The sequence below is a fragment of the Haliotis rufescens genome, unplaced genomic scaffold, assembly GCF_023055435.1.
Source record: "Haliotis rufescens isolate VD_foot unplaced genomic scaffold, xgHalRufe1.0.p SCAF_14, whole genome shotgun sequence".
Classification (NCBI taxonomy): Eukaryota; Metazoa; Mollusca; class Gastropoda; order Lepetellida; family Haliotidae; genus Haliotis; species Haliotis rufescens.
In genome coordinates this window covers 26,645,516-26,672,911 of record NW_025963824.1, presented here as the reverse complement: position 1 = coordinate 26,672,911, position 27,396 = coordinate 26,645,516, and the positions used below count along the sequence as shown (strand labels likewise).

The 27,396-nt window shown below is 38.9% G+C and overlaps 1 protein-coding gene across 1 annotated transcript in view; it reads right to left on the bottom strand.

Annotated features, from left to right (window-relative positions):
• Positions 1–2,008: 2,008 nt before the first annotated feature.
• Positions 2,009–27,396, bottom strand: part of LOC124131268 — a 36,350-nt gene continuing 10,962 nt past the window's right edge. The window contains exons 3-10 of the mRNA XM_048395213.1: positions 20,268–20,370; positions 18,911–20,035; positions 18,597–18,719; positions 18,112–18,234; positions 9,529–9,648; positions 7,181–7,895; positions 6,142–6,311; positions 2,009–4,967 (exon numbers count right to left, since the gene is read on the bottom strand). Coding sequence (XP_048251170.1) covers positions 4,918–4,967; positions 6,142–6,311; positions 7,181–7,895; positions 9,529–9,648; positions 18,112–18,234; positions 18,597–18,705 — 1,287 coding nt within the window. The 5' untranslated portion in view covers positions 18,706–18,719; positions 18,911–20,035; positions 20,268–20,370 and the 3' untranslated portion in view covers positions 2,009–4,917. The remainder of the gene's footprint in view (positions 4,968–6,141; positions 6,312–7,180; positions 7,896–9,528; positions 9,649–18,111; positions 18,235–18,596; positions 18,720–18,910; positions 20,036–20,267; positions 20,371–27,396) is intronic.

The window sequence follows — 27,396 nt, the reverse complement described above, 5'->3', positions numbered from 1 at the left end:
TTATCATCCAACATCATTAAATTCTTACAACTTATCAGTTTGTAGACAGTAATAAGCAGTGTCTTAACTGTAAAATGTACTGCTAACAGCTTCAGTAGCAGAAGCATTAGTGATGCAATTTCATTGTAGCAATGTCTTCAATGTTAATATCGCTTGATCTTACCAAAGCGATATCTCCTGTGGGAGCCAATTTTGAATGATAAAGCAAAATGCACTACTTCAGCCCTTGGTTAATACATGTACGAAGTTTGGATGAACGGGTGAGTGTGTAAGTGAAAATGGTTCTACGTCGCTTTTAGCAATATGCCAACAATATCACGGCGGAAATGGGCTTCATGCATTGTATCCATGTAAGGAATCGAAACCCAATCTTCGGCGTGTGGAGCGAACGCTTTAACCACCAGGTGACTGTTTGGAATTATATGTGATGTTAACTAAGAGCTAGGCTGCACCTGATTTATTATCTGCTATATGATCGGGCTAATAGATCCATCTATAGAGAGAGCTGTATTTCATTTATCGTGCTGCATAATGTTATGATACCAGACTGCAATGTGATTACTCCTTGTATAGTTGTAATGTAATCATAATATTTGCAAAATGGTTTTTCATCTAAAATACGTACAGAGGCATTTTGCACCATATGTACTAATTGTCTGGAATATTATTTGACTTTAACTTGTTTAATTTCTGTGACTGTAGGTGCATAGCCATAGAGGCTTTACACTGACTGTTTTGCACCATTCTGATACAATAGATGCTCCCTTGAGTATTTGTTTTTACTGAGAGCGAGTGACCCGCGATGGTCAGAGAGTTTGAGGAGTGCGGAAATTCAACTTTTGAGATGTGTTACATGGCCGAGATCCACTCTTCAGGTATAGAAAACATGAATATAAGATAATATTAAGATTTATTGGCATTTCATAAGCTGTTGTCAGTCAATTTTTTTTACATTTATTGGAAAGTTGAATTATTTAGCCACGTGCGATAGTGTATCCTGTTTTCGTTGTAGAGGTGCGCGCTATCGCAGGAAAATCTTCATATATAGTAAGATTTATGTCATAAAACCAGTGTTATTGAGATTATTAATTGTTTGAGAAACAACGTACTGCCCGCATGGTCAGTGTTAATGCATTATTTTCACATTTTTGTGTAAGCATGACATTTTCTAAGTTGTACGTAGCAAGGGAGCAGTCATTGTATTACAATGTAAGGTATCATGCTATTGCAGTGTTGCAATTATATTATAAAAGAGTGCTTCAGCATGTTTAATTACATGTATTGTCATGACAGTGAATGATGGATACATTCAAATGTGTTAAACATTGTACGAGCAATCGGCGGGATGAAATATGCATCAGATCCACCAGCTGTTCACCTGTACCATTAAGTGTCAGTGGAATAACGTTGACTGTGTGGAGTTCAACTCTTCTCTTAGTTTATGTTACGTCATTTAACATATCTTTTATGAATACGCTATATTATGGGTTTAAATAATGAAATGTGAATATAAACACTATATAATATCAGAGCTCCAGATAAACTTTTGGTGTTGTGGGTATTTTACCCATGCATTTTAAAATCATTGGGTATCAGTAATTCTATCTGCGTATTCAAATTTCTGTTACCCACTAGTTTTTACCCATGTTCGTTGCGTATTTGATACGCTTGGATTATATTTTACTGCGTATTTCTGCATTTCTGATGCGTATTTCACGCAGATACGCAGCTTATCTGGAGCTCTGAATGTTATTGACTGTTGTCTTTGAATTATAACACTAAATTTGAATCCCAATTGCGTGGATCGATGCTTATGATATCCATCACTGGATAATCTGGTTCAGACTGTTATTATACCCCCGACCTAAAGGCACTGGTGTTTGTTGTTGTACGAAGGAATTCTGTCCTTCTTTTTTTTGTGCGACCTTGTGTCTGAAAACTACTGCATGAATTCTTTAGGGAACATTTTCTATACCAATAGAAGAGATGGGGTGAGAGAGAGATTTATTTCAGTAAAGGGGCCACCGGCCCATTATACAATACATGATATCAGAGTTAGACAATTTCAGCGCCAATGAGAAAGTTATTACGCATTTTAAAAGCAAGAAATATAAATTTAGCTAAAGCATTAATTATGCATGGGGTTTTTGCTGTACAGAGTGTTACAAATTTATCAAAAGTAACATTGTGTAAAAATAATCAGGTAGAATCTTACGTCTCAAACTGTCATAGTGTGGACATTGTAAACAAAAATGATATATTCAGATTCCACTTCTGATGTTACGCAAAATGGACATAGTCTCTCAGCTCTAGGCATATTGTACTTCCGTCCATTTTCATTTAGCAAAGTATGACCAGAATATCTAAATTTACTCAAAGCAATACGATAGGCACTTACTGGAATGCAATCTAAATCATTTTCAAATACATTATATTGCTTAATACAAGAATAAAAAGAAAATTTTGAGTAAGTTCTTAAATTGCTAGACCATTGTTGGTTATCTATATTAATACATCTTGTTTTAAAGTTATCAATAAAACCAATATGATTTACTTCTTGACTTTTCTAAACATGGCCAAAACCATATGAATAAAGAAGTTGTTTTACCTTTAGTGCCCACCAATTTATTCCTTTTTCTACCAGGTTGTATTGATATGAATAAGCATGGCTAAGGATTATATTAGTTTTTTGAGAAACAAGTCGATGCCAATATTTGACAATACGAACATGTTGATTGACTTTAAGTGAATAACGTCCAAGCTCACCACGAGCAACTATATTGGGGACAAATCTCACATATTGTAAAATATTCTTACAGAATCTATCATGTACATTGATGACATCCTGAGCCAGATGAAAGCCCCGTATCTCTGAGCAGTAGAGAAGAACAGGTAGTATTTTGACATCAAATATCTGTAAAAGTACGTTATGAGGAAGTTTCATAAAATCCCTTGAGCCTGATTTTAAAGCGAGAAGATATTTTGTCACTTGTAGAGCTAGTGTCTTCTGTGTAAAGTACCAACTACCAGATGATGAAAGATGAACACCTACATATTTATAAGTAGGAACACTTCTATAATGTGAGTGCCAAACCAAAACTTTTCATATCTTCTAAGACGACCACTACATCTAAATACAATAATTTTACTTTTGCTTATATTAATAGACAATTTCCATTTATGACAATAAATCTTCATTTTGTCGAGGCGTCTTTGCCACCCCACTACTATCGAATAAGACCATATCATCTGCAAACATTAGAATAAAAAGTTCAATCATTTCAAATTGAATATTACGTTGCCCGTCTGAATTAAGAAAATCAACAATATCATTTCCAAAAAATGAAACCAGAAAAGGAGATAACTCACATCCCTGTCGTACACCTGACTGGCAATGGAAAAAGTCTGTGTAGCCACCATTAACAAATATACAAGATTTAACGTTTTCATACATATGTTTAAGTATTCTAAATATTTTACCATTAACATTACCTTTCCAGAGTTTGTAAAATAAACTTGTCCTACACACTGAATCGAACGCTGACTTAAAATCTATGAACGCACAATAGAATCTACTTTTATGTATCAATGGATATTTTTCAATCAAAGCATTGATAACATACACATTATCAGATGTTCTAAATCCTTTTCTAAACCCAGCCTGCTCAGGTACTAATAAACAATCTTGATCTGCCTAATCATTTAAAGGTTTACACAAAATATTTTCCCTGAACACTCCAGTAAAGAGATGGGTCTATAATCAGAAGGGTTGTTTCTACTGCCTTTTTGAATAGAGGCATAATTACACCTAGTGACCAGGCTTTAGAATAAACACCAGTATTTAAAATGAGATTAAAAAGTGAAAGTAACATTTCAATACATATGGAAGGGGCATTTTAGAATAATTCTGTCGGTATTCCACTATAACCAGGGGATTTACCATTTTCATATAATTTATAGCATCAACATTACATATTTACATAAGGAATAAACAGCAGTAAATCTGCCTTTATCATGTTTATAGTAAAAATGGACATGTCATAGCTGCATACATGTTGGTAGGTCTAAACCTGTCATGACATAATGTCACAAATCTATTAGATTTAACAAGTAAAACGAGAGGCCAAACCATTTGGACAAGAGAAAGTTTACCGCAATGGTTATACATTCTTGACGACCACTTTCTCTCTGTGCATGAACTTTGTATCAGAACAAATATTACATTGTTACAGAACAACCTGCGAGCTATGACAAATTACGGTTCATCTGCCCGAGTGAATTAAATTTGGATGTTCTGTGCATTGGCGAGGCACTTTTAACATTAATTCACATGAATAATATGCGAGAATGCTTTTACATGACGTCCGGTTGATATGGTTCGGTTCGCAAACAAAGCAAGCAATGGAACAATTTGACAAACGCGCTAATCAGCATGCTGCAATGTGAAATATCATTTACCCATTCTCTCACTGTTAAAATGACAAATCCCTTTTGTACGAAAGCCTTTTTGGGCCAAAACCATTATTAAACGTTTTTTTGATTGCGTACTTTTGGTCTCATTGCCCTCATCTGTTCAGCAACTTGTCAAGAGGGTTTCTTGTCAATCTTAATGCTGTAATGTTAAGGTCAGTGAGGACAGGCGGAAGTAGATCCATCTTTTTCGTTACGCCAGTAGCGGCAGCACAGAACCCGTCCGATTTCCCATCAAGACTAGTCTTCTATGTACATGAGGAATATGAGGCGTTGATCGTTCTTACTGCTTCCTGCTCAACTTTCTGTTTCTTACCGTTGAGAACTGTATCTTTTTCTGTATCTTTTCACACTTAAATCGCTAAGTTTACTGACAACTCCACCAACAACACCAACCTTACTGTCAATTAGAGACGCTCCTTCAGTAACTGCAGCCTGCGGCCAATATTAGCCGCCCATCAAATTGCATGTCACCTCTTCTTGCAGGCTGTCCGTTTCTGCAAACAATTAACCCACTTTATTGCATGTGAGCAAACACACTTGAACTGCATGTTGAAAGAGTACATAGACATGTTGCTATTGTACAAAACACTTATTGAGTGTGATGAAGAATGGTATTTGATATGAGGTTAACCATAGGTTCATTAGAATATGTTTTTCAAGTTAAGTAATTTAGTTAACTGGTTCAATTCTGTTTATTTAATTTAACTTTCACTATACGCACCCATGTGGAGAGCACTTTATGCACGCCACCCACGGGGCATGCTGGAGATTAAACGTTGATTTATCTCCCTTCTTTTAAAGCATAACGTTGCTCCAAATATGTTCGCAATTCCTGGGTAGTGTTGTCATTGTAGGTATCACTACGACTATGCGAAACACATTACCTGCTATACATGAATAGCAAGCAGAATCTCAATAACTAGGAAACAATGTATTGCGCCAATATCGCCTGTAATAACATCAGGGTTTTTGACAGACGATTAAAGTCTTATTTTGACATCACTCTTCAGTTCTGCAGCTGAAAACGATGTGTGAGTGCTAAGTTCTCGAAGTGTCGGGGGTCTAAAGGGCGTCATCAGTTTAATAGTAACGACCCCCTTGTCGCGAAATTACACTTTTCGATTTACCAGATTTGTTTTGTGCTATTTTGTCATATTAACGTAATGTCATGCCGAGTTATTGTGTGTTTCACCGCTTACATGATGGCGCTACAGAGACAGTTATATCAGTAAGGTTTCATTTGGATTATTGGTCGTATCAACGTCGACCTGCAAATGGTAGGTCTTCCCTTGAATAGTGTTACCATTACAGCATAAATGTAGGGTATACTCAAGTAGAGCTCTTACATTATAAATAATAGGCGCGATGGCATACAATCACCCAGATCACCTAGCCTGATCCATTTAGTCGCACGCTCAGATTACTCGTACCTTTTATAACATCAAAACCTCTAGACGTATCGGAATAATAGATGAAGTATTCTTTTCATACAAGGTGTCAAAAATGTCAGGAGAAAAATAAGAAAAGAAGAAAAATAAGAAAGTTATAGTTATTCCCGATACGTAATATGAATATTTAAGAAGTTTGTTCAAACAGACAATGTTCAATGCATACTGGTTCAATACTATGCAACATATTAGTATGTAGACTAATATATTAATTGTTCACCTTCATCCTCAAAATACCATATATTTGGATTATGTGTCATCAGCGGCGCAATGTCCCTTTGTGTGCAATCCGTCACGATGTTGTCCACATTCAGAAGAACATGAATTTGTTTGTTGCGATCTTGTTGGAATTCATCAAGGTCACACATGTAAGAGCAAACGGACATTCGTCTAGAAAAACAACAACAAAATAATGAAAATATGAACTCAAATGCCATTTAGAAAGTGGTCAAATGTAACAAATGTTGAATTTGGGATAACAATCTCTCAGTAAAGTACAGATTCTCGTACTTTACTCTAACTATAACATTTGTTATATTTGACCACTTTCTAAATGACATTTGTGTGTTTATAGCTTTCGGCCATGGGAGCCGTGCCAGTTTACACATGTCAGAGGGGTACACAAACTACATGATCTAGACCACCAGTTGTCGGGCTTTCATTTTTTGTTGAAGTCTCGGTGGCTGAGATGGTTAGATCGCTGACTTTGTGTGCTGCTGATTAGGTGCCTCACTCTGGCAGTGTGGGTTCGAATCCTGGATGGGGCTCAACCCCCCTAAATACGAGAATCTGTACTTTACTAAGAAAGGTGAGGTGAGGTGAAATGGACGTGTACATGTATGTGTGTGTGGCTGCTTGTACTAGTCCAGACTGATGCTGATTTATAGTGCTAGCACACTGAGACACCATGCCGCAGTTTACCATGAATACCCCACTCAGAGACAGTATACCGGTCTTTTTTTACCCCCTTAATGCCGAACGCCAGACAGGGTAACAACAAGTACCATCTTTTAACGTCTTTTGGTATGACGCGCCTGAGGATCGAACTCCGGACCTTCCGCTCTCCGGGCGGACGCTCTACCATTAGACCACGGAGGCGGTCTTACTAAGAAAGTGTTATCCAAAATATAACATTTGTTACATAATGCAAATAAGTAGACAAAATATAAAGAATGTCCCGAACAGATCTAATCAATGTCATCTTAGATTACCAAACTAACGCAGGTAACAAAATGATAAATACAAAGAAACCAATTTACCTCGCCAATTCAACATTCTTGTTACTCGAATGCAACAAAAGCGTTGGCGCTCCTTTTTCTAGTCGAGATGCCACTTCTCTCATCAATACATGGATACCAGAATGATACTTTGCGGGCACATGCACCTCGTTTCTGTCAATGTTTTCCGTAAGTACCAAGAACTGGTCAAAAGTTAGAAGCCACAAGGCTGTGGATATTTCACCGGTTTCATCTGTAACAAACCTTGTAACACCCATCGACATAAGAAAAGCTCGCCCAACCTTTTCATATTTCTGCATCGACATGGACAGTGAATCAGGTACACATATTCTTGATACTTCCGCCTTTATCTTCAGTAGAGCTTCATCAAAGGAACGTTGATCTGCCAGTGTTGATTCATTGATTAACCCATACATAGAACAGAATTGTTCATCAGTAAACCTTCTTATGGTATCAGTCACTGCTTTAGCAAGTGATAGGTTATATCGTCTTGATGCTGTTAAATCTGCATTAGGATCTTTCACAATACTAAGAATAACAGTTGGTTTTGTTTGAGTAATCAAACATATGTCGAATAGTACATTATCAGGTTTGGGCTTTGCAACCAGGTTGGTGGATATGGCAAGATTCTTCGCAATATATGCCAGGCCAGCAGTATGAGTGGCAGCTAGGCGAAGTTTGAGAAGACGTGTTAGGTGATGTTTCTCCGCCACTGTCGGGTAGAGAGCAAGCGTGTCTGAAACAGTTATGGCATACACATTAAGGGTCCTTTTCAAACGTAACGCATATACAGATGTTAATGAACTGGGCGGCAAAAGAAAGTATAGGTCGAGTTCCATGATCGATAAAAAAATTACAAGAAGAGGTTTTGTTGTGAATTATAATTTAATCTAGGGAGGGGTAGCAAATGATTGATCAACCACAGTTTGAATGAAATTGTGCAATCACATGTTTTGTAAGCTCAAGGTGAACAATGGTGGGGTAAGAAATTTCATTTTCAAAAGTTGTCTGAAATGTCACCAAAAAATTGTCAGACACAGGACAAGTTCATTGTCGACACAGTTGCCTTCAATAGTATGTATGACCTCTAGCTGCCTCAATGCATGCTGTGATACCCCGCCTCATCGATGCAGCAGTCTTCTGATGACGTGGACTGGAATCCGTTGTCACTCATCTCTTGGGGCCTGCTGCAATTCTTGTCTGTTGTCGGGAGGCTGATGGCGTGCTCTAATCTGTCTGTCAAGATGGTCCCACAGATGTTCAATAGGATTCATATCGGGTGAGTGGACAGGCCAGGGCAAAACGTCAACGTTCTGCTGGTTTAGAAAGTTCCGAGCCAGTCTTGCTGTATGGAGCCTGGCATTGTCGTGTTGAAACAATGTCCCCTGCTGTTGGTTTTGTAAGAACGGAAGCACAACTGGCTGCAACACTTGGTCTCTGTACTGCTCAGTGTTCAGGTTTCCCTGTATAATCACCAAATCAGTCTTCTGATCTCCACAAATACCGCCCCACACAATGACACCTCCCCCGCCGAATGGATGGACCTCTCGAATACACGCCAGAGCCAAACGTTTCCCTCTGCGTCGATAAACTCGTTCTCTGCCATCATTTCGAAACAAGACCAGCACTCGACGCCAATTTCTCACTTGCCACCGTCGAACCTGCCACGCCCATCGCAGTCTCAGGCGTCGATGATGAGCAGTCAGTACCATTCCTCGGAAAGGACGATACGCTCGGATTCCAGCAGCAGGAAGTCGTCGTAGTACTGTACGTTGGCTAATGGGATGTCCCAACGCTGTTGCTGCCATCGCCGTCGCCGTTACGAATCTGTTTCGCAGGTGAATGAGCCGTATCTGACCGTCTTCCAATGGTGTTGTCATTCGGGGTCGTCCGTTTCGAGGCCTGCCCTGTGTCCTCCCTGTCTGCCTCTACCGTTGAATCAGCCTTGCTACTGTCAATGGTGTACAACCAAACCTTCTGGCAATTTGGACCTGTGTTGCCCCATTTCGGCCATACCGAAGGCTCTCTCTGCTCCTGTGACAGTCGTGGCATTTCTTTTGTGTGCTTTTATCACGTGTGGTTATCCCCTGCAGACGAACACATTTATACAGCTAACATGCACGTGCAGTTTATGCCATAGGCAGGAAAACCTGAAACCGCACGAGCGCCGTCAAAGGTGGTGCGTTCAGGTGAGGTGTTTTGTGGTCCCTTTTCCTGGGCAGTCATATTCCCACTTTCCACTAGTTTTTAGGAAAATTACAAATTGCGCACCCTATACTTTCTTTTCCCGCTTAGTTTACTTGGTAATTATTATTCCTGTTTCTTTTCTATAACTTTTATGAATATAGAACTGTAGGATTTAAACAAACTTTCTTTGAAGACGTGACTTTGGATTCTGTCAAAACTGTCATCAACCGCTTTTACAGGAGGCAGTCGATGGTCAAAAGATTTTATATGATCCACTGAAGCTTTGTCCTTTCTCACAGTAACTGTAATACATGTACATACAATGTTATAGCCTCAATAACCATTATTGTCTTAAAAATTGTAACATAAAGATATATAATGATTACCAAACAAGGGCGAAATGTCGGTGGTTGGGATGTATATTACTTAAATAGTATGATTCATATGCCACAAACCACTGCCAATGTCAAACACACTTGCATTTACAAACGTTTTGACAACAATTCATAAATCACAAAAAAATGCATGGAACGGAACTCAGCATACATACACTACTGCCTAAAAGTTCATTCCCCTAACACGCGTTCAGAACGCGTGTAACACGCATGTGACACGGGTGCTCAACGGGTTGCACACGGGGTGCACACCCGTTGGACACGGGTGTGCAACGGGTGTGTAGCGCGTGTGCAACCCGTTGCACACGCGTGTGCCACGCGTGTAACACGGGACCGGGTTCCAGTTGAAGTTGACAAATTTATCAAATGAATAGTGAGATAAAACAAAACAGTGAGATGTGAAATTTGAGTTAATGAGCGGCCATTGAGCTGTGTTCACCAGACCGTCCAACAAGGTCGGCCCGTCTTAATTAGTGCTCGGTTGCTAGACTTTTATGGCATGAACCATTCCACTAGGGTCCAGTCTAGCCATTGTGGCTAGCCGACAGTAGAATAGTAGTGAATTTAGATGCGAGTTTATTGCTAGGGGAAACCCCGGTGTTGACACGATTGTCGCGGGTTGGTAAATGTTCGCCATTAAGGAATATGTCCCATTTCCCCACACCCCACTTTCTGTTTTGTATTTTAAAAGAATAAATAAAAGAAGGTTTTGTGTGGGACACTTTTTTACTAATTATAAGAGGATGTTGTAAATGAATATGAACAGCCATGCTGTCTGACTGTTGATAGAATTTGAGATCTTCACAATCACCGGGTGTGACCATGTAGACAGAATCTCGTTAGGGTTTGTGATTTTTACATTTGCCCAATGACCATAGTGAGTATTGCTGGGGATACCAAACGTAACAGTTTATTATTAGAGGTTGTGAGTACCTATACCACGTAGATAGGATATCTTTAGGATTTTAATCCTCCTTTGAGAGGCATTTAGAAGTTGGAGTACTACGTTAGGATAAGATTTATGGGTGACTTTAATCCTTTCTTTCTCTGTGGGTAATCCTTTCACGTTGATTGGAGGAAGTCACTCAACCAGGTCATGACAGGTCGTGCGTTTACTCACTAACTACTGTGAGCGTTTTTGGCATGACTTTCTTGTATAAACATAGAAACGATGCTCAGTCACTCACTGTTAATCTTCTGCAGTTTGCTGGCAAAGTGGGGATAAACCTCAGTGTCAAAGACGATCAAACTTAGTTCGAATCCTTGTTTATATGTGACATCTCCCAAATGGGGACATTACTTGGCAAGTGATGATGAATTTTAATATTAATATTATTATAGTTTATGAAATTGTTAATAAAACTTTAATAAAATTGTGCTTCACTCTCACGAAATATATTGTCTGTGAGTAAATTTATATGTCACGTTACATCGGCATTTTTCAGTGATATTGGGACTACATGAAACATGGCTGGTTTTACATTTCTGATACAGGTGCTTGACTGACTGAGTAGTTCATGATCAATTAGATATGTTTAAATCACTCAAGTTTGCAACAATAGATGAATAAGTTGATACATTTGGACTGCAGTTACCGATTAACAACTTAAGACATAGAGACAGGGAGGAGATATATAACCAAACCTATGGTCCTGTTGAGACAGTTGACAGTTAGAACGTTGGATTAAATGACAGTAACTAATTTGAACATTCCCCAGTAATATCATAAAATACATCATAACTCATAACAGTCCGAGAGACAGCTTCCAGCCATATACTAGGATTGAAGGGACAATCGCTTTTGACAGTTTAAAAAAAAACTCACCTTAAGGTGCTTGGCAAGTCAAAACTGACCTCTCTGAATATGTTTTTTAGGTTTGACAGCAACTATGCTTGTGGATTTCAGATTTGTTAGCTAGATGTTATTACAATAAGCGAAAATGTCTTAAAAGTCCACAGTTTGTTTAATAGTAAAAAAGTGTGTTATAGATCTATCAACGTTTTCTTTTATTGAGTGAGTGAGTGAGTGAGTATGGTTTTACGCCGCTTTTAGCAATATTCCAGCAATATCACGGCGGGGGACACCAGAAATGGGCTTCACACATTGTACCCATGTCGGGAATCGAACCCGGGTCTTCGGCGTGACGAGCGAACGCTTTAACCACTAGGCTACCCGACCGCCCCTTCTTTCATTGAACATAATATTTGCACTATATTGCTGTAAGCTGTAAATAATCTAGCCTCCCCATGTACGTAACTTACATATATTTATGTATGACCAGAACAGCAAATAAAGTTCTGGTAGATAGGTATCTCGGAGATTTAACGTGCGCTTTCCGACTTAAGCCTATCTCGCACACGGGGAAGTACTTATACTATTAGGGTAAAAAAAGCGTAAAAAGAAGTGTGTGTGGGGGGGTGGGGGGGGGGGGGGGGGGGGGGGGGAGGGCGGGGGGGGGGGAGCGTGGGATGGCACGGCGTCGGCTGGCGAGCGTGTGTGGCTAGAAGTCTAGCGGCGGTATCCTTGTAGTAGTCTCTTGGTCAGCTTCTCATCCTGGGGGTCGGGATTCTGGTAGAGACTCTTGGCAAGGTGGGCGGCGGTATTGGCGACGAAGTGGTTTGAGGTCCTTACGCCACTTCTCTGGAAGAAGTGGTACAAGTCTGTGTAGTTTGTGATGTCGTACTCGATGTCCTTTCCCCACTTCTTGTGCACCATGACGAAAGGGACTCCTTGTTTGGCGTAGAGATGTACCTTTGGGGTGTTGATCTGGTCAACCTTGAGTTCCGGCCGGGCCTTGTAGTGGTTGATCGGAATGTCTGACTTTTCCACTTGTAAATAAAGTTCTTTGGTATGACCTCTTTTATCCCTGCTGACGTTATCCTAATGTTCAATTTCAGTATGCCTCACCAAGCGTAAGAAAGCATTGTACATGTTCTGATAAACCAAACTGATGCAATTAAGCAAATGAATATTTGCTGTGGGCAAATATCTATTTTCTATATATATTTGTGGATATGAAGCATTCTAGTTAATTGTGGATACACTGGGCAGACAGAATTGTGTTTATTTCCAGGCCATCCTGATCGTCGTTTACTACTATATGGTGTATGGTTGGAGGCAAGATCAAAGGCGCCGCACAGCATTTATTAGATAACAGAAGGGGTCGTCCGTTTCGCTTTGAACAACCACCCCACCCTCTCTGTAGGAGTTATATAATCGGTGCGCAAATAACTGTGTCAAGTCCACTGCCGGGCCGATGCGGTGTCAGTGTCAGCGATGAACATGAATGCTCAAATTATAGACCTGTAGCACTCACAAGTTGCTTAGCCAAAATATTTGAAAAGTGTATATTCAATTCTCTGATAACAGCAAATATAACCTTAGAAATAGATTCAACATACAAACAATCAAATATAGAACACAGACCTATGCTTAAACATTTCTTCTTGATATGATCAACCTGCGGAGCCCTCTATCCGATGAAGTAACTAATGCTCGCTCATTAAAAGAAATCAAATCCTTAATTTCTGATGCAATTATTAATAATTTTGACTTCAAATATTTTCATAGATCATGCCAAATTGTCCACTGTCGCCTTAGGCTCGGCTGCAGTGACTTAAACGCTGATAAGTTTAGACGACATGTATCAGACATACCAGACTGCACTTATGGATATCACCTTGAAGATGCATTTAACTTTTTCTATAACTGTCAAAAAATACGATAATATCAGAAACACTGTGTATTTCTACACACATGGGTATGGTCTAAAAATGATATTACATTGCAGTGGTTAAGCAGTTCTACGAACATGACTCTTCTTAAACCAGTTCACGACATTATTGTCAAAAGCAAAAGGTTTGAGTAGCTTAATTTTATGCATGTAGTAAAGGAAAACTGCATTACCTTATTTCACAGACACCACTTGCTTCAGTGTATTGGCTTCGCGGATCGTGTATTTCATTTGTGCATTTTGTATGTTTATGTTCATCACTCTCTTATATATATCCAGCTGTTGTTAAGTTGTTACCTGGAGAGGTATTACATAAGCAAGTTTTGCTTGTTTACCGATCCAGATTGCTTTTGAAATAAAAATACGTTTAAGCCAATACAGCTAACCCTAAAACACATGATTGTAAACTATTCAAAAAGGGGCACTAATCTCTGGCTTCTTCTCGGGTGTCGGACTCAAACTCAAACTCATTTATTCTTAGAATAACATGACATACAATTATCTACAATTTTTATTATGTACAATTTAACAAAAATAATAAAAATAGGATACGTGGATACTAATACAAATTACCAATTGTATTGTACACACTGGTAAGGAATTTAGATAGGCCTTTTAGATTTCTTACACTGTTAGTGGTCATAATTTTCTTAAATGTTTGGAAACTTAAGATATTGCTTATTTAAGTGTTCATATCGCCGTTGGTGAAAAGCTTCACATCGGAATAAATAATGCAATTCATTTCCCACAGCGATAGAATCACAGAGTGGACACTGGCTGTCTTCCCTTGGAATGTTCAGCAGTCGACCAGTTTCAACTGGTAATCCTTGGTTAGAAAGTTCTGACTTTTAGTATTGGGAGAAATATTGATTTCGAGAGCAGTAGATATTTCTCAAATGAAGGTTGATTCTTCAGGTAATACGACCTTTGGATTTCCGCTTGGGCTTACTAGCTGTCGTGAGTCAATTTGCTCGTTAACGCAACCGAGCGTGACAAGAGACTGGGCTACCAGTCTGCAAGGACAGCTAAATAAACTTACGCATTTTTGAAAACTGATTGGTTACCCGTGATCTATGAAGATTTCGACAAAGGGCGCATTGTGATTAATTTCTTCAGCCTAAACAAACAGACAAATAACGGCGAAAGCTCATCGGATGTCGTTATTTGGAAATACCCCTGATGGTTACAGTTTAATAATAAAAAAGTATCCCTGAGCGAAAGCATTTGCGGATTTCGGATTGCGTGGATGATACAATTACTACTCCCTTGTTGTCATCCACATTTTCTGGTATAACCCTACACTTGTGTATTTGTCGTAATTCACTTGCTGCTCAGTTAATGAATTTATAACATGTATACTTAGTTGTAGCACACCTCAGATTACCCGATAAAGGTTCAAATTTGGTCTTTCTCGACCTGGGGTAATTATTCAATCTAAATCCAGGTTTGAAGTGAGGTGGAATGTGAGTTATGTGATATGCACGTGGCAGCCCAGCAAGAGATGTATGATCAGTTGCTTTACTTTTTTTGGTAAATCAACTGATCATTCCCAGACATCAAAGGGTCAACTGGAAATACGCTGATTGATTAATTACTGTTATCTTGCACAGTGGATATGTCAAAAGTAAGTGTTTACATGTGAAGGTAGGTTTAATAAACCTAGGGAATACACTCATATCATGGCGTGAAGTACAGATGTAAAAACAACATACTTTGTTCAAAGGGTAACCGATAATACATTGACTGGTTGTTCATTGTTATCTAACTCAATGTATGTTTTTAAGAACCGTGGACATTATAAAATAGTTGTCACGTGGGCTTTCTCAGCTAACTTGGCACCTATGTGAAACAATTGAAACAAACTAAGTGATCAGTTAAGAAACAAACACGGGTTATAATATTCGATACATTTAAATAACGTTTAAAAACGATATATTTAAATATTTTAATATATTTCATATATATTCCAAATATTGTTTCCAAATAATTATTATTAAAGTTTTTTGATTCTCACATAGACATTTGACATCGAATAAGTATTTTTGTACAGCGGCAGACGCAATGGATATTGTTTCTTTATGTTGATATTCCCGGATACATTATAACTTTGGTAGGTTGTAATAATGATATTTGCATTTTGTTTTCATTCATTCGCTGCAGCTTTGAACAGAATCATTCTTGTTCCTTTCCGTTTGGTTGGGAAGTTTTTCGATGCGCGATAGACGTTGTTTTCACAAGTATTTTCTTTTGTAAGCGTGTATATGTTACAGTCATGTGTAAAATATGATTCACTCAGGCAATTTATTAAATATCTAAATATTTCAGTCATTTTACAATTTGACTGAATAATCTATTCATTTATTTAACCGACTGACTAAAAATGATAAAGACGATCAAAAGAGCTTAAACACATCACAATATATTAATTATGCTAAGAAAAGAAGCCAAACAATACAGAACTGTACTTGGTGATGATATTAAACATAAACAAATATTTGGAATTCATTATCATATCAATAAAGATGGACATATTTTTCAGTTAATTTGTAAAATAAACTGAATATTTAGGCGTTTAATAAATTTCCTTAGTGAAATCTGTTTACATTTTGAATGTAAACATATACACACGGTAAAATAAGCAATGTTCAGATGAAATATTTACTTTGTGTTGCAAGTCAAAATAGTGTACGCGAAGATCGCACAATTACCAAGCACGTGACTTATCAAAACTGCATCACCATTACCGATGCTCCCCACTAATATACCTACATTTCCAAAACTGTATTTCATTTTTATTGATCAATGTGACCATACGTCCTTCTACTATCAATAAAAATGCGCTTACGAATGGCGAGCACAGGTCGCGAACAAGTCTAGATTTCTGCTATATCATCCGGGTACTCACTGGGAAAATACAGTAATGCACAGGTAACAACTACTCCCGCGGAATTGCTTTAGATCAGTGCTCCTTTGTACGTTGAACTAAAATGATGTATCAAGGATCAAGTAGAAGATACATTGACCGTAGCGCTGGGAGTTTATTCAACAGACCCGTGAAAATAACACTGCTGTGTCTTATTATAATATAAAAATACCTGTTTTTAGTGAACAATATCCTTATGTATAATTCTGTGTTCATATATTGTATATTATTTGTGAGAGAAGGTGACTAAGTAGAAATTTTGAAATACGACAGACAGACAGAGGATTGGGGATAAACAGAATGACTGGGTTAAAGTATATGCATGACTGTATGACATGGTGTGACTTGGGGCGTATATGGGTGTGTGCTAGGAAGGGTGAGCAGATTGAATACAGAATGGTTGATTAACACGGTTGAACTTATGCATGATTGAATGTGTGGGGGTCTTATTCAATAATGTGTGTAATTGAGTGACCGAGTTGGATTACTGTAACTCGCTGATCTGGGACATGTATAATGGGGGTTAGGGGGTGGGGGTTTGGGGGGGGGGGGGGGGGGGGGAGGGGGGTGCTAAGGTGTGTGAACTGGTGACTAGGTTGATCCTACATGATAGTATATGTCCGTGTGTCTGGGGAGTGGGGCATGGGGAAGGGTGGTGGGTGGATGGGGTTTCTGTATACATATGAAGATATTGTTAGTTATAATATTTTATTTATGTATTTTATTGATTGTATAATTTTAGATGTCTTTTAGGCCAGTAATGGCCAGGTGTATTATGTACACATGACACATTAATAAACTTTATTATTATTATTATTATTATTATTATTATTATTATTATTAATTTTAGATGACGCAGTCAAAGCTCACTTCTCCTGGCGGCCATTATCGAACGGCAAGCTAAAACACAACCCCGCGCTTACGTCTACAGGTCTCTTCCTGTAGTACGGTAATTAGTATTCTCTCCCTCAAGTGTATCCTCAATGATATAACCCACCCTCATTAATTACATGCTGCTCTTTTCAAGCCTCACGGCTATGGAGCTGAGATAAAGAGTCCAAGTCATCATAAAGTAATTAGGGGCCAATAAAAACAATGCGCCGCCAAACCTCATACATATTATCACTGAAAGTCGTTCTACAGACGGTTCATGTCAAATCACAATAAAAGCATTTCAATTGCAATAACATGTTCCAGGACCATGTATTCTCTTAACACCATCGGATTTAGAAGCAATGGTCGTATAAAACAAGACAGATCTATTTAATCACAACAGTTTTCATGTTATTCCCACAAAATCACATAAAGAAAGGAGACATTAGCAAATACATGTGTATTATCATTTTTCGTCAGTATAACAAAATTTTCTCTCCTTGTTACCACCTCCAGGTTCTGCTTAACACGGGTCCTCCTTTGGTCAAAAGTTTGTTCCCCCTCTAATGAGTGTGTCACGCGTTGCACACGAGTGGCGGACGGGGTGCACACCCGTGTGCAACGCGTTGCACACGGGTCTCACACGCGTGACCAACCCGATGCACACTGGTTGCGTAACGCGTTGCCCATGCGTGTAAGGGGAATGAACTTCTAGGCAGTAGTGTATTAAGGGTCCTTTCCAAAAGTAAGGCATATACAGATTTTTACTTTTGATGAGATTATTCCTGTATTGTTGCTTAAACGTTTATGAAAAAAAACACAAAAGTGTTTGGAACAAACCTTTTTCTTTGGAGACGTGACTTTGGATTCTGTCAAAACTGTCATCAACCACTTTCACAGGAGGCAGTCGATGGTAAAAAGATGTTTTATTTTCCTCTGAAGCTTTGTTCTTTTTCACAGTAACTGTAATATATGTACATATAAAGTAATAGCCTCAATAACCATTATTGTCTTAAAGAATGTGACATAAAGATATATTATGACCACCAAACAAGGGCGTTATGTCAGTGATTGGGATGTATACTACTTAAATAGTATGATTCATATGCCACAAACCACTGCCAATGTCAAACACACTTTGCATTTACAAACGTTTTGACAACAATTCATAAGTCACAAAAAATATGCATGGAACGGAACTCAGCATACATATTAAGGGTCCTTTTCAAAAGTAACGCATATGCAGATTTTTACTTTTAATAAGATTATTCCCGTATTGTTGCTTAAACGTTTATGAAAAAAACACAAAAGTGTTTGGAACAAACCTTTTTCTTGGGAGATGTTCCTTTGGATTCTTTCAAAACTGTCATCATCCGCATCTACACGAAGCGGCTGATCCCCAGTATATTTCATACCATAACGTGAAGGTTCCATCACCAAATAGTCATCTGAATTCAAGAAAAGTTATGATTCACAAACAAGGACGTAATGTCGGCGGTTTGGATGTCTATTGTTTAAATGGTATGATTCATACCACAAACCACTGCTAATGTCAAACATACTTTCATTAACATACGTTTTCATATCAATTCAGAAGTCAAGAAAATATTATGCTTGGAAGAAACAACAACATACTGACCTGATTCTCGGGAGATCTAGGCTTCTCTCATGAGGCGCGAATACCACTCATTAACATGTAATAGTTTCAAGGTACTGGGATTGTACATTTCATATGATATTGGTCCCCGATTGTCATAAAAAACGAGTCCATCCACTGCTGCAATAGCAATTTCTAAAACATAATAACCGTCACGTTCAGTTTTATGAAAGGCAATTTGTATCAGTTCTGTCACTGACCTCGGTGTCAAGGGAATTACTTGATTGTTGTAAGACAGTATCAATATTTCCTTGGCTATTACTCTCAGGAGAGTACCCTTCACATCATCATGTTTTCCCCTTGGAAGTTGAATGCCATCTCTGCAAAATGTTTTCCTCTTATACAAATCTTGCTCAGTGATCTCTTCTACAATACCAAAGAAAAACGAACCTCCCCCTTCTATTTTTGAAAAAGCACTTATATACTCTTTCAACTTTAAAGAATTCCAGATATAGTCACATAATTCTTCATTGTCTGCCAATAACTGTTCTTTGAGAGATGCGTCTTGATGGGTAAATCCTTTAACTTGGACACAACGACTCTCTTGTAGATTTTCAGCTGATGTTCCTCTTACTCTGGCTTCTTTATCTTGAAATTCGTATTTATCTTTGAGGAACTTTACAATTGTAGTGTTTGAAGGATCTACAATGCTGCTGTCCAAGGGTATTTTTGTATTAAAGTCTGCAGTTACAACTGTGGGAGATGGCAGAACAGTGACTGCAACACAACCTGTATATCTTATATCATCTCCAGGTAACCACCATTTTTTGTAAACTCTATCAAAAAGCGTTCCATCTTCTATCAGTGAATTAAGTTTGCCATCAACAAGTTCATGTAAAAATTCAAGACATCTATCATTCTCTTCAATACCATCCAAATGTATTAGTATTGCTCCTCCTCTACTGTTCCGAAGTGCCGACGTTTTTGTGACAAGTTCATTTACAAATGCTGATCTTTTCGATCTTCGTTCGTCTTTTCGTATGATAGGACCGTTTGGTGGGTTGATAAGGGAGATGCTCACATGGAGTGGTAGAAATCTACTTTCAGGTGAAGGAATATCTAGAGGATCAATTTGTCTTACACTTGAGCACTGCTGACAGTCTAAACCTGAAACAGAGGAAGTTGTATATCTAGACTACATGCATACTTATTTTATCTTATATTTGTAACAATGTACTTAATAAGTTATCAACAACTTTTTAAAGAATACGCTGCTTTGGATACAAATTGTATCAATTAATTCAGATACATGTGTAATAAATAGTTTGAGCAGTGAGGAGACTGGAGTGACTTTAAATACGATCCTTGTTCAACATATATGTACATATGTATATTGTACCTTGATATACATGTACGTTATATTCGATCTGTTCAGAGCCTGCTCCTCCCTGTGCCATCATTCCAACACATACAAGGCATCCTGTTTGTCAACTGGCCTGCACCTGCGATAGTTATATGATAGTATTTGACCGTCCATTTAGTAATCCACATTACATCTCACATTACATCCAGACCAACCGAATTATATTATAATACATTTGTTAATTGTATACCATTTGTTGGCTTCACACTAAATTCTTTTGCGTACAGATTTCTTAGATAAGTTATTGTTTCACTTTGGAACTCGACATGTCCTCATTATTAGGTGAGTACAAACAATATACATGTACATATTTAACGTATAGAGCGATGAATTAAACAATTGGGTGATACAATGGTGAGATACGATGGAGTGATGAAGCGATGGAATGAAGAGATGCTATGGGACGATACAATGGCGCCGGTATGGGACGTGATAGTTCTCAACAGCGTTTGTGTTCATAGTGCTTTCCAAGCAAAGGATATCGTTCACTTCATTAATGATGTATGATTTAAAAAACTCAAAATGTGTTATTCTATGTTCCACGACTGACTGGTGTGGAATCAAAATTGAATGTTAGTTTTCAATAACTGCAGAAAAGATCCGGTACTTGTTCCAAATACTTTCATCCCTTATAATATAAGCACCTGTTGAAACAAGAGCGAAAGTAGTAGTTATAACAAATTTAACTCTAATGTGGAATGAAAACATAGATCTTCTGTGTTTACAAAAAAGAATCATGTACTTAGAAATTATCAAGGGGCTTTGTCAATTAGGAATTACACCTCGCTGATGTTATGGGATATTGCACATATTTTTACTTGTTAACTGTGATAATATCTATCGGAACTGCTCAATATAATTTTTAATCATGCATATCCCAGTCACCATTCCAAGATTTTGAGTTCTCCTTGATCGAAGAAACTTCACGATGCGCCGAATATTCATGGTTAGTATTGCAGTCTCCTCTCAGTGCCATCTGTACTGATACTTACTTCTGTCGAAGGTAGTATGTGCTGCAGCTAGCTGCCAGCGTCAGAAACAATGTCCACCGTTTCAGATCTTTCTTTAATTGCTAAGGTTATTTGAAAATTTGCAGCATAACTCGGTTACTCACAAGTGTAATTTCAGGCAGTACATTTACTTACCCAGGAATGGTAAGGGTACTTTAGGTTGGGTCAATCGGGTATCTCAGGTGGGGAAAGGTCATCTGCTTTGGTTCAGACACGTTCGAATCATAGCAAGTCATGTATTTCATTCGCTATGAAGTAAGATACCCCATTTGGGTCGATATAGGATTCAAGTTGATCTCATTTGGGCACTCTCATGAGTTCCACTGTAATGGAAGCACTTTATAACGTTTGACACATCTAACACCGGAGTGGATTTGGAACATAAACACTCCATGTCTAAGTGACCAGCTTTGATAGACTTTTTAATATTGGCAAGACAAAGAGTGAAAAGATAGGTATTGGTTTGGATAATGTCTTAATCTTCTGATTTTCTACTAAACCGCTTAACAGCAGTGACCCCTTGATGTTTCAATTCAGCTGCAAGCTGCAGGGGGGGGGGGGGGGGGGGGGGGGGGGGGGCGTGTATAAACACCTATCCTAGTGGTAAATTTGGCGTCTTTGGGTAATTTTGGTGAACTCTCCAAGGATCAGGCATTGTGTTACTAGTTTGTAATCACTTAGCACAGTCCAAGCTTTGGGTGATCCATCTGTTAGCAGGGAAGCAATTCCATGTGTATTCCCTTGCTGTGCGGTTCTAACGAGATTGATTGCACTTACGATGTTGCTGTCACTTCAAGGATTATTCTTTTCAGGATATCTCTTCTTCAAATTAGAATACTTTTGAAGACTTGGAAACTTTTTTAACGAATAACCAGTTCTTTATTCTTTGTAACAATGTTTCGGGGCTACTTCTTGCCCTTCAGCAGGTGAATACTGGGTAAGCAAAGCCTTAAGCTATTTTCAACTGAATGTTTATATGTATGATTACTATAGCCCTCAAACTATAACGCACAAGTTTAGGGTATCCAGAAAATCTGTTTCAGGAGGTTTCAAGAGGTTTTAAGAGGCCCGAACTATTTGGTCTATGCAGATGTTCAAGAGGTGTTCTGAGGTCAAGAGTGAACTATTATATACATTCAAAATATGATGAAGGCAATATTCACATATGTAGATGAAATTAAAAGGAAAGATATGTATGTACCAGTAACTGTATTCCAGATATTTAATATTTTGGCTCATGGTTCTAAGAGGATAATATTGTTTATTTCAGCACCTAAATGATTCCATCCAATTGGCATGTCTGTAAGTCTGTAACAGAAGCCTCTTTAATAATTATACCCGACGAAAGATATTCCTAAAACTAATTTTGTTATTGATGCTCGTGTGACAATATTGTGAAACTGGTTTTTGCTGTTTCTGCATGAAGGAGTCTCTTAATTGTTCATATAATACGTACTGTAATAGACCACATCTGTTGTCTAGGGGCAGAGCATCCGCATGGAGAGCGGAAGGTGCGGGGTTCGATTCCCGGTCTCGTCATACCAAAAAATGTTATACCAAAGATGGAGCTTGTTGTTACCCTGCCTGGCGCTCAGCATTGAGGGGCTTAAACAAGGACTGGTCGGCTCGGAGTCAGTATACTGTGTCTTAGTGGGATATTCCTGTTATACTGTGGCATGGTACGTCATTGGGCTAGTACTATTAATCGGCATCAGTCCGGACTAGTACAAGCACCCACTCACACACGTGCATGCACGTCGCTATAGAAGTGCAATACTCTTGGACGCAGCGTTAAACCCCATTTCACCTCACCTCACAAACCTCAATATGAACAAAATTTGACAATGGCATAAATATGCACAGTGCAGCAATGTGAGTTGCCTCATCACATTCAAAAGCAAAGCATGTAATCTATACGCGTACACGTTTTCAACTTGGCAATACCAATTAGTGAAACAGAAATGCCTTAAGATAAATTATTGCTTCAAAACGATCATAACATCAGATTAGACAATACACACACCCATACTTATTATCACCAAGAGTTTGCCACTAACGTGGCTATACCCCCCGCCCCTGTTGCAGAATTTATGACATAATTCAATCTTAACCGAGGTGGAACTTGTCATGGAGATTGTAAAAAAAGAAGAGTTTGGAACCTAAGTCCATCTTGTTGCCATGGAAACGTAAAAAATGAAATTTTAAAAAAAAAATTTAAATAGCAAAAGGCACCAGTTTAGTATGTACCTGAGAAACCTGCAAAGTTTCATGAAAACGAACGGTTTCTGAGTTATGCTCCGGAAACGAAACGTGACGGACGGACGGAGCCCGTTTCTATATCCCCCGCCAACTTTGTTGGGCGGGGGATAACAAGTAGAAACCTTACTTTTGAAAACATCATACAAAATAGATCTGGTTACTACTTGAAAATAGCCGTTATCAATCGTTATGGTAACCAGGCAGCTAGCATAAGGAACTTCGCTCTCTTTGTCAGTAGAGTTAACAACTTGAAACTAGAGTAAAAGTAGGTATCGCATTTAGCCAAGAGGCAGATTCTGAGGGTAATCAAGAGCAAACACGGTTTTCAAAACATGAAGACGTCAGCTCCTTTGTGCCCAGACATTGAGGATACGTTTTATAGCATTGACTCATTTTTTTATCAGCAAAGTGAGCAAAAAGGAGGCTGTGATAGATCTCAAAGGGAGATCTATGAAGGGCAATCTTTCGTTAAATCGCCTGCCTGAAATGCCCGGTGAAGAGCTGAAACTTAAAGATTTTGTCAAGCAAGAACTCAAATATGTGACTGATATTAAGCTTGTTCACTCTCATTAAAAAGGGTCCGCGAAAACCGAACCGACCCTGTATTGTTGACATGTTTTCTGACGAGGGGTGGAAGATATTGACCAGGACAAGGAACCTCAGATTAACAGTTTGGTGTGAGAAATTCCCACTGGAAATCGTTGAACCATGGCGAGAGTTTGTTGAAAGAAGCATAACGTCGAGGACTGAAAGCAAATCTGACAGTTGGCAGACATCAACATACATATACATCAACGATCGCAGATGATATCAAGCATTGGAGCCTTTATACACCATTGTACTTGGAAAATAGGATGACAGACTGCCAGAAAACATGCGTAAAATTGAGGAGGAATTGATCAGAAGCAAATACAAAAAAACAGTTGTGATAGCAATAGTCGGTGATCAAGCTTCTTAGGCTTGGAATCCGGGTTGATAAGTGATCTTCACACGAAAGCTGGTCTTGACGTAATGAAATGTGAGCAATGAGACAGGCACGCTCTTGTCCCACTTATATCGTTCAGCGAGCTTCCAGAACTTTCCCTCGTGGGGACCCAGGCTAGAATGTGTCCCCAGCACCATATTGCTGGTCGTACGATGCGACCGAATTGGTCAGACTCCCTGTGTCGGCAGAGGAAGGGAGTCTGGTGGTTGAGGGCGCCAGAGCTGGGAATATTGTGGCCAATATAGTCAAACACACCACTTTGACCCCCGTAACTTTACCTTGAAGGGGCGGTAGAATGGGTCCGATCTCTATTAATCGGCTGGTCATGTCATGCCCTGTGTATGCACTTTTTCGCACAGGCTTTTGGTATTAAAGAAATATTTATTATAAATATCTATTGTATGTGTATCATTCTATAAACTTGCTAAGAGCCCCATGTCGAGAAGGCGATGGCTCATGGACCAATCTGGTGATGCTGAACTCCGAATTCTTTACGTCTCCAATTAACTGTCATGGGCCGAACCAGCCTGACCTTGAATTTGGTAGACAGCTATAGCTTTTCGTGCAAATTTGCTGGAGTAAAAAAGGCGATATGTAGAATCTGATGAGACTACTACACCCACTCGATTTGACTATTGGACACGTTTCTTGGTAATTGAAGCTTTGGACAAAGAACCCATCAAATTGAATCCATTTGCTATCTCCAAAGGTATCAGGTGACAAATGTCAGGCTCTCTCCTGTCTGTCAATCTGTCAATCTGCTGAAATTAAAAGAGTTTGTCTTGTTCAAGATTGCTGTCTCCGTGCACAAGACACTGAACTCATGTAAGGGCATTGTTAGTGACAGAGGTAGCTGCCTGTCTGGCATGACTGAAGATGAGATAACCAAGGAACTTGACCAACAGTCCGTCACAGCTGTCAAACGATTTTCAGTGAAGAAGGATGTTGTGGTCGAACTGGCCAACGCCTATCTGTTCACTTTCGCCAAAACGTTTATCCCTCAATCGATGACCTGATTTGTGTTTCATTGGAGTGAAGGTGCACATCCCCAATCCACTCCGGTGCCACACTTGCCAAGCGTTTGGACATAGATCCAAGTCCATGCCTCCGGTGTGTGTTACCGCTGCTGTGACAAACACGAGAGCACTGACTGCAGGACGGATGTGAAGTGGGCAAACTGCGACGGGAACCATATGGCCTCTTCTAAATCCTGCCCTGAGGTGTTGTCCTTGACAATTTGGAGACTGAAGTCAAAGCGTCATATCGATTCGGTTGGAAATAACATCAGTGACTTGTGCAGTTATTAATGCGTACCGGGTGCGATATGATTGACATGACACGCCGGCTGCAGAAGCCCACAATTTGAGGATAATCCTCGGTGCTGAGGCCTTTATCCCTAGCAACGCGATGGTTGCACAAGTTGAGGAGGAAAACAGCCACAGCCAATTCCAGTCAATGAAAGAGTATGTGATTACCCTCAGACTTGAGATCTCGAACTGTCATTTAATGAGGTGATAAGACAACATTCAATACCCCTACTTAATCCGCACGCTATGTTGAAACTACGTCACTGTTACTTGAAAGTCTACATGAGAAATGTGTGTCTCGTGAACAACTAGCCACGCTGTGTACGGTTCAGTAGCACACTTGGGATTTATACAGAATGTTTATGCTGTATTAATTGTACAAGGATACAGGATAACTGGCCTATTGATTGCTTCGTTGTTTTCAGAAAATAACTTCTGGGCAAAACTTAAATGCAACTGCAACACTGAGAAATGATGCAGAACCAGCGGGGGCTAGAAAGCGTTCAGGAAGCTCACGTGGGCGGGGATTTGGTTTTCGGGACGTTCTCGGGGGTCAAGATGTTTTATGGCCACAGGTGTTTCAATAACATGACTTCATTGCACATTATTAACCTCCATTATGTATATTTACATAACTGGATACAACCAGGAATGAAGATGCAATTTAAAAGGGGATTTGCCCACATTTCGCTTTGAAAATCGATCGTATTCTGAACAGGATTTTATGAAATGAGAAATTAAGGAATTAGTTCAAAGATGTGTTCTCAAGAACTGTACATGCTAGACAATGCCACAATTTGTGTTTCGGTTTTTGGAGCAGTCCCTAAAAAGATTACAAAACTTAGACAAACAGTGGACCTGCATGAAATCAATGCTTACTGTGATTTAGTTACCTTGGATATAAGGAAAGGATTTGATTTCGGTATGGAGATGGCTACCTTTTGGTCATCAAGTCCCAATCACATTTCTAAAATCCTAAGATTCCTTAACTTGCCACAGGTGCCATTTACGTGGATGTCAAGCATTTCACATATTTGGGAAGAGAATATATTGATGTCAACTTCCCCTATATTCTCTTCCTTATGTGTATCACTTCTAAGTGCCTTTTAAATACCTGATTTCACATATTGTTTTCTCAGTAAAGGTCAGATGACATTTGCTTTCATTTTGACAAAGTGTCCTGAATCTGTGAAGATAAGATATGAATATATATCTACAGTCACCACGTTAAGAGACAAATTCCGTTTAAAGGTAAACCCCTAAATGGAAAACCAGAAAAATATTAATGAAATGGCTGCGTCGATAAAAAACCCATAAAACAATTGTCAATGAAATAATTCTGATTTTGTTTGAATAACGAAAATAGATCACACGTCGTTTTTAAGTACCATTTGTTGTACCTGTATAAAATGTGATAACAAATATTATCATATAATAGCATCTGTCTCACACACCATTTGAGTGAGTGAGTGAGTGAGTAGTGTTTTACGCCGCGATTAGCAGTTCTAATACTGCAATATTCAAGCAGCATCTCGGCAGGGGAC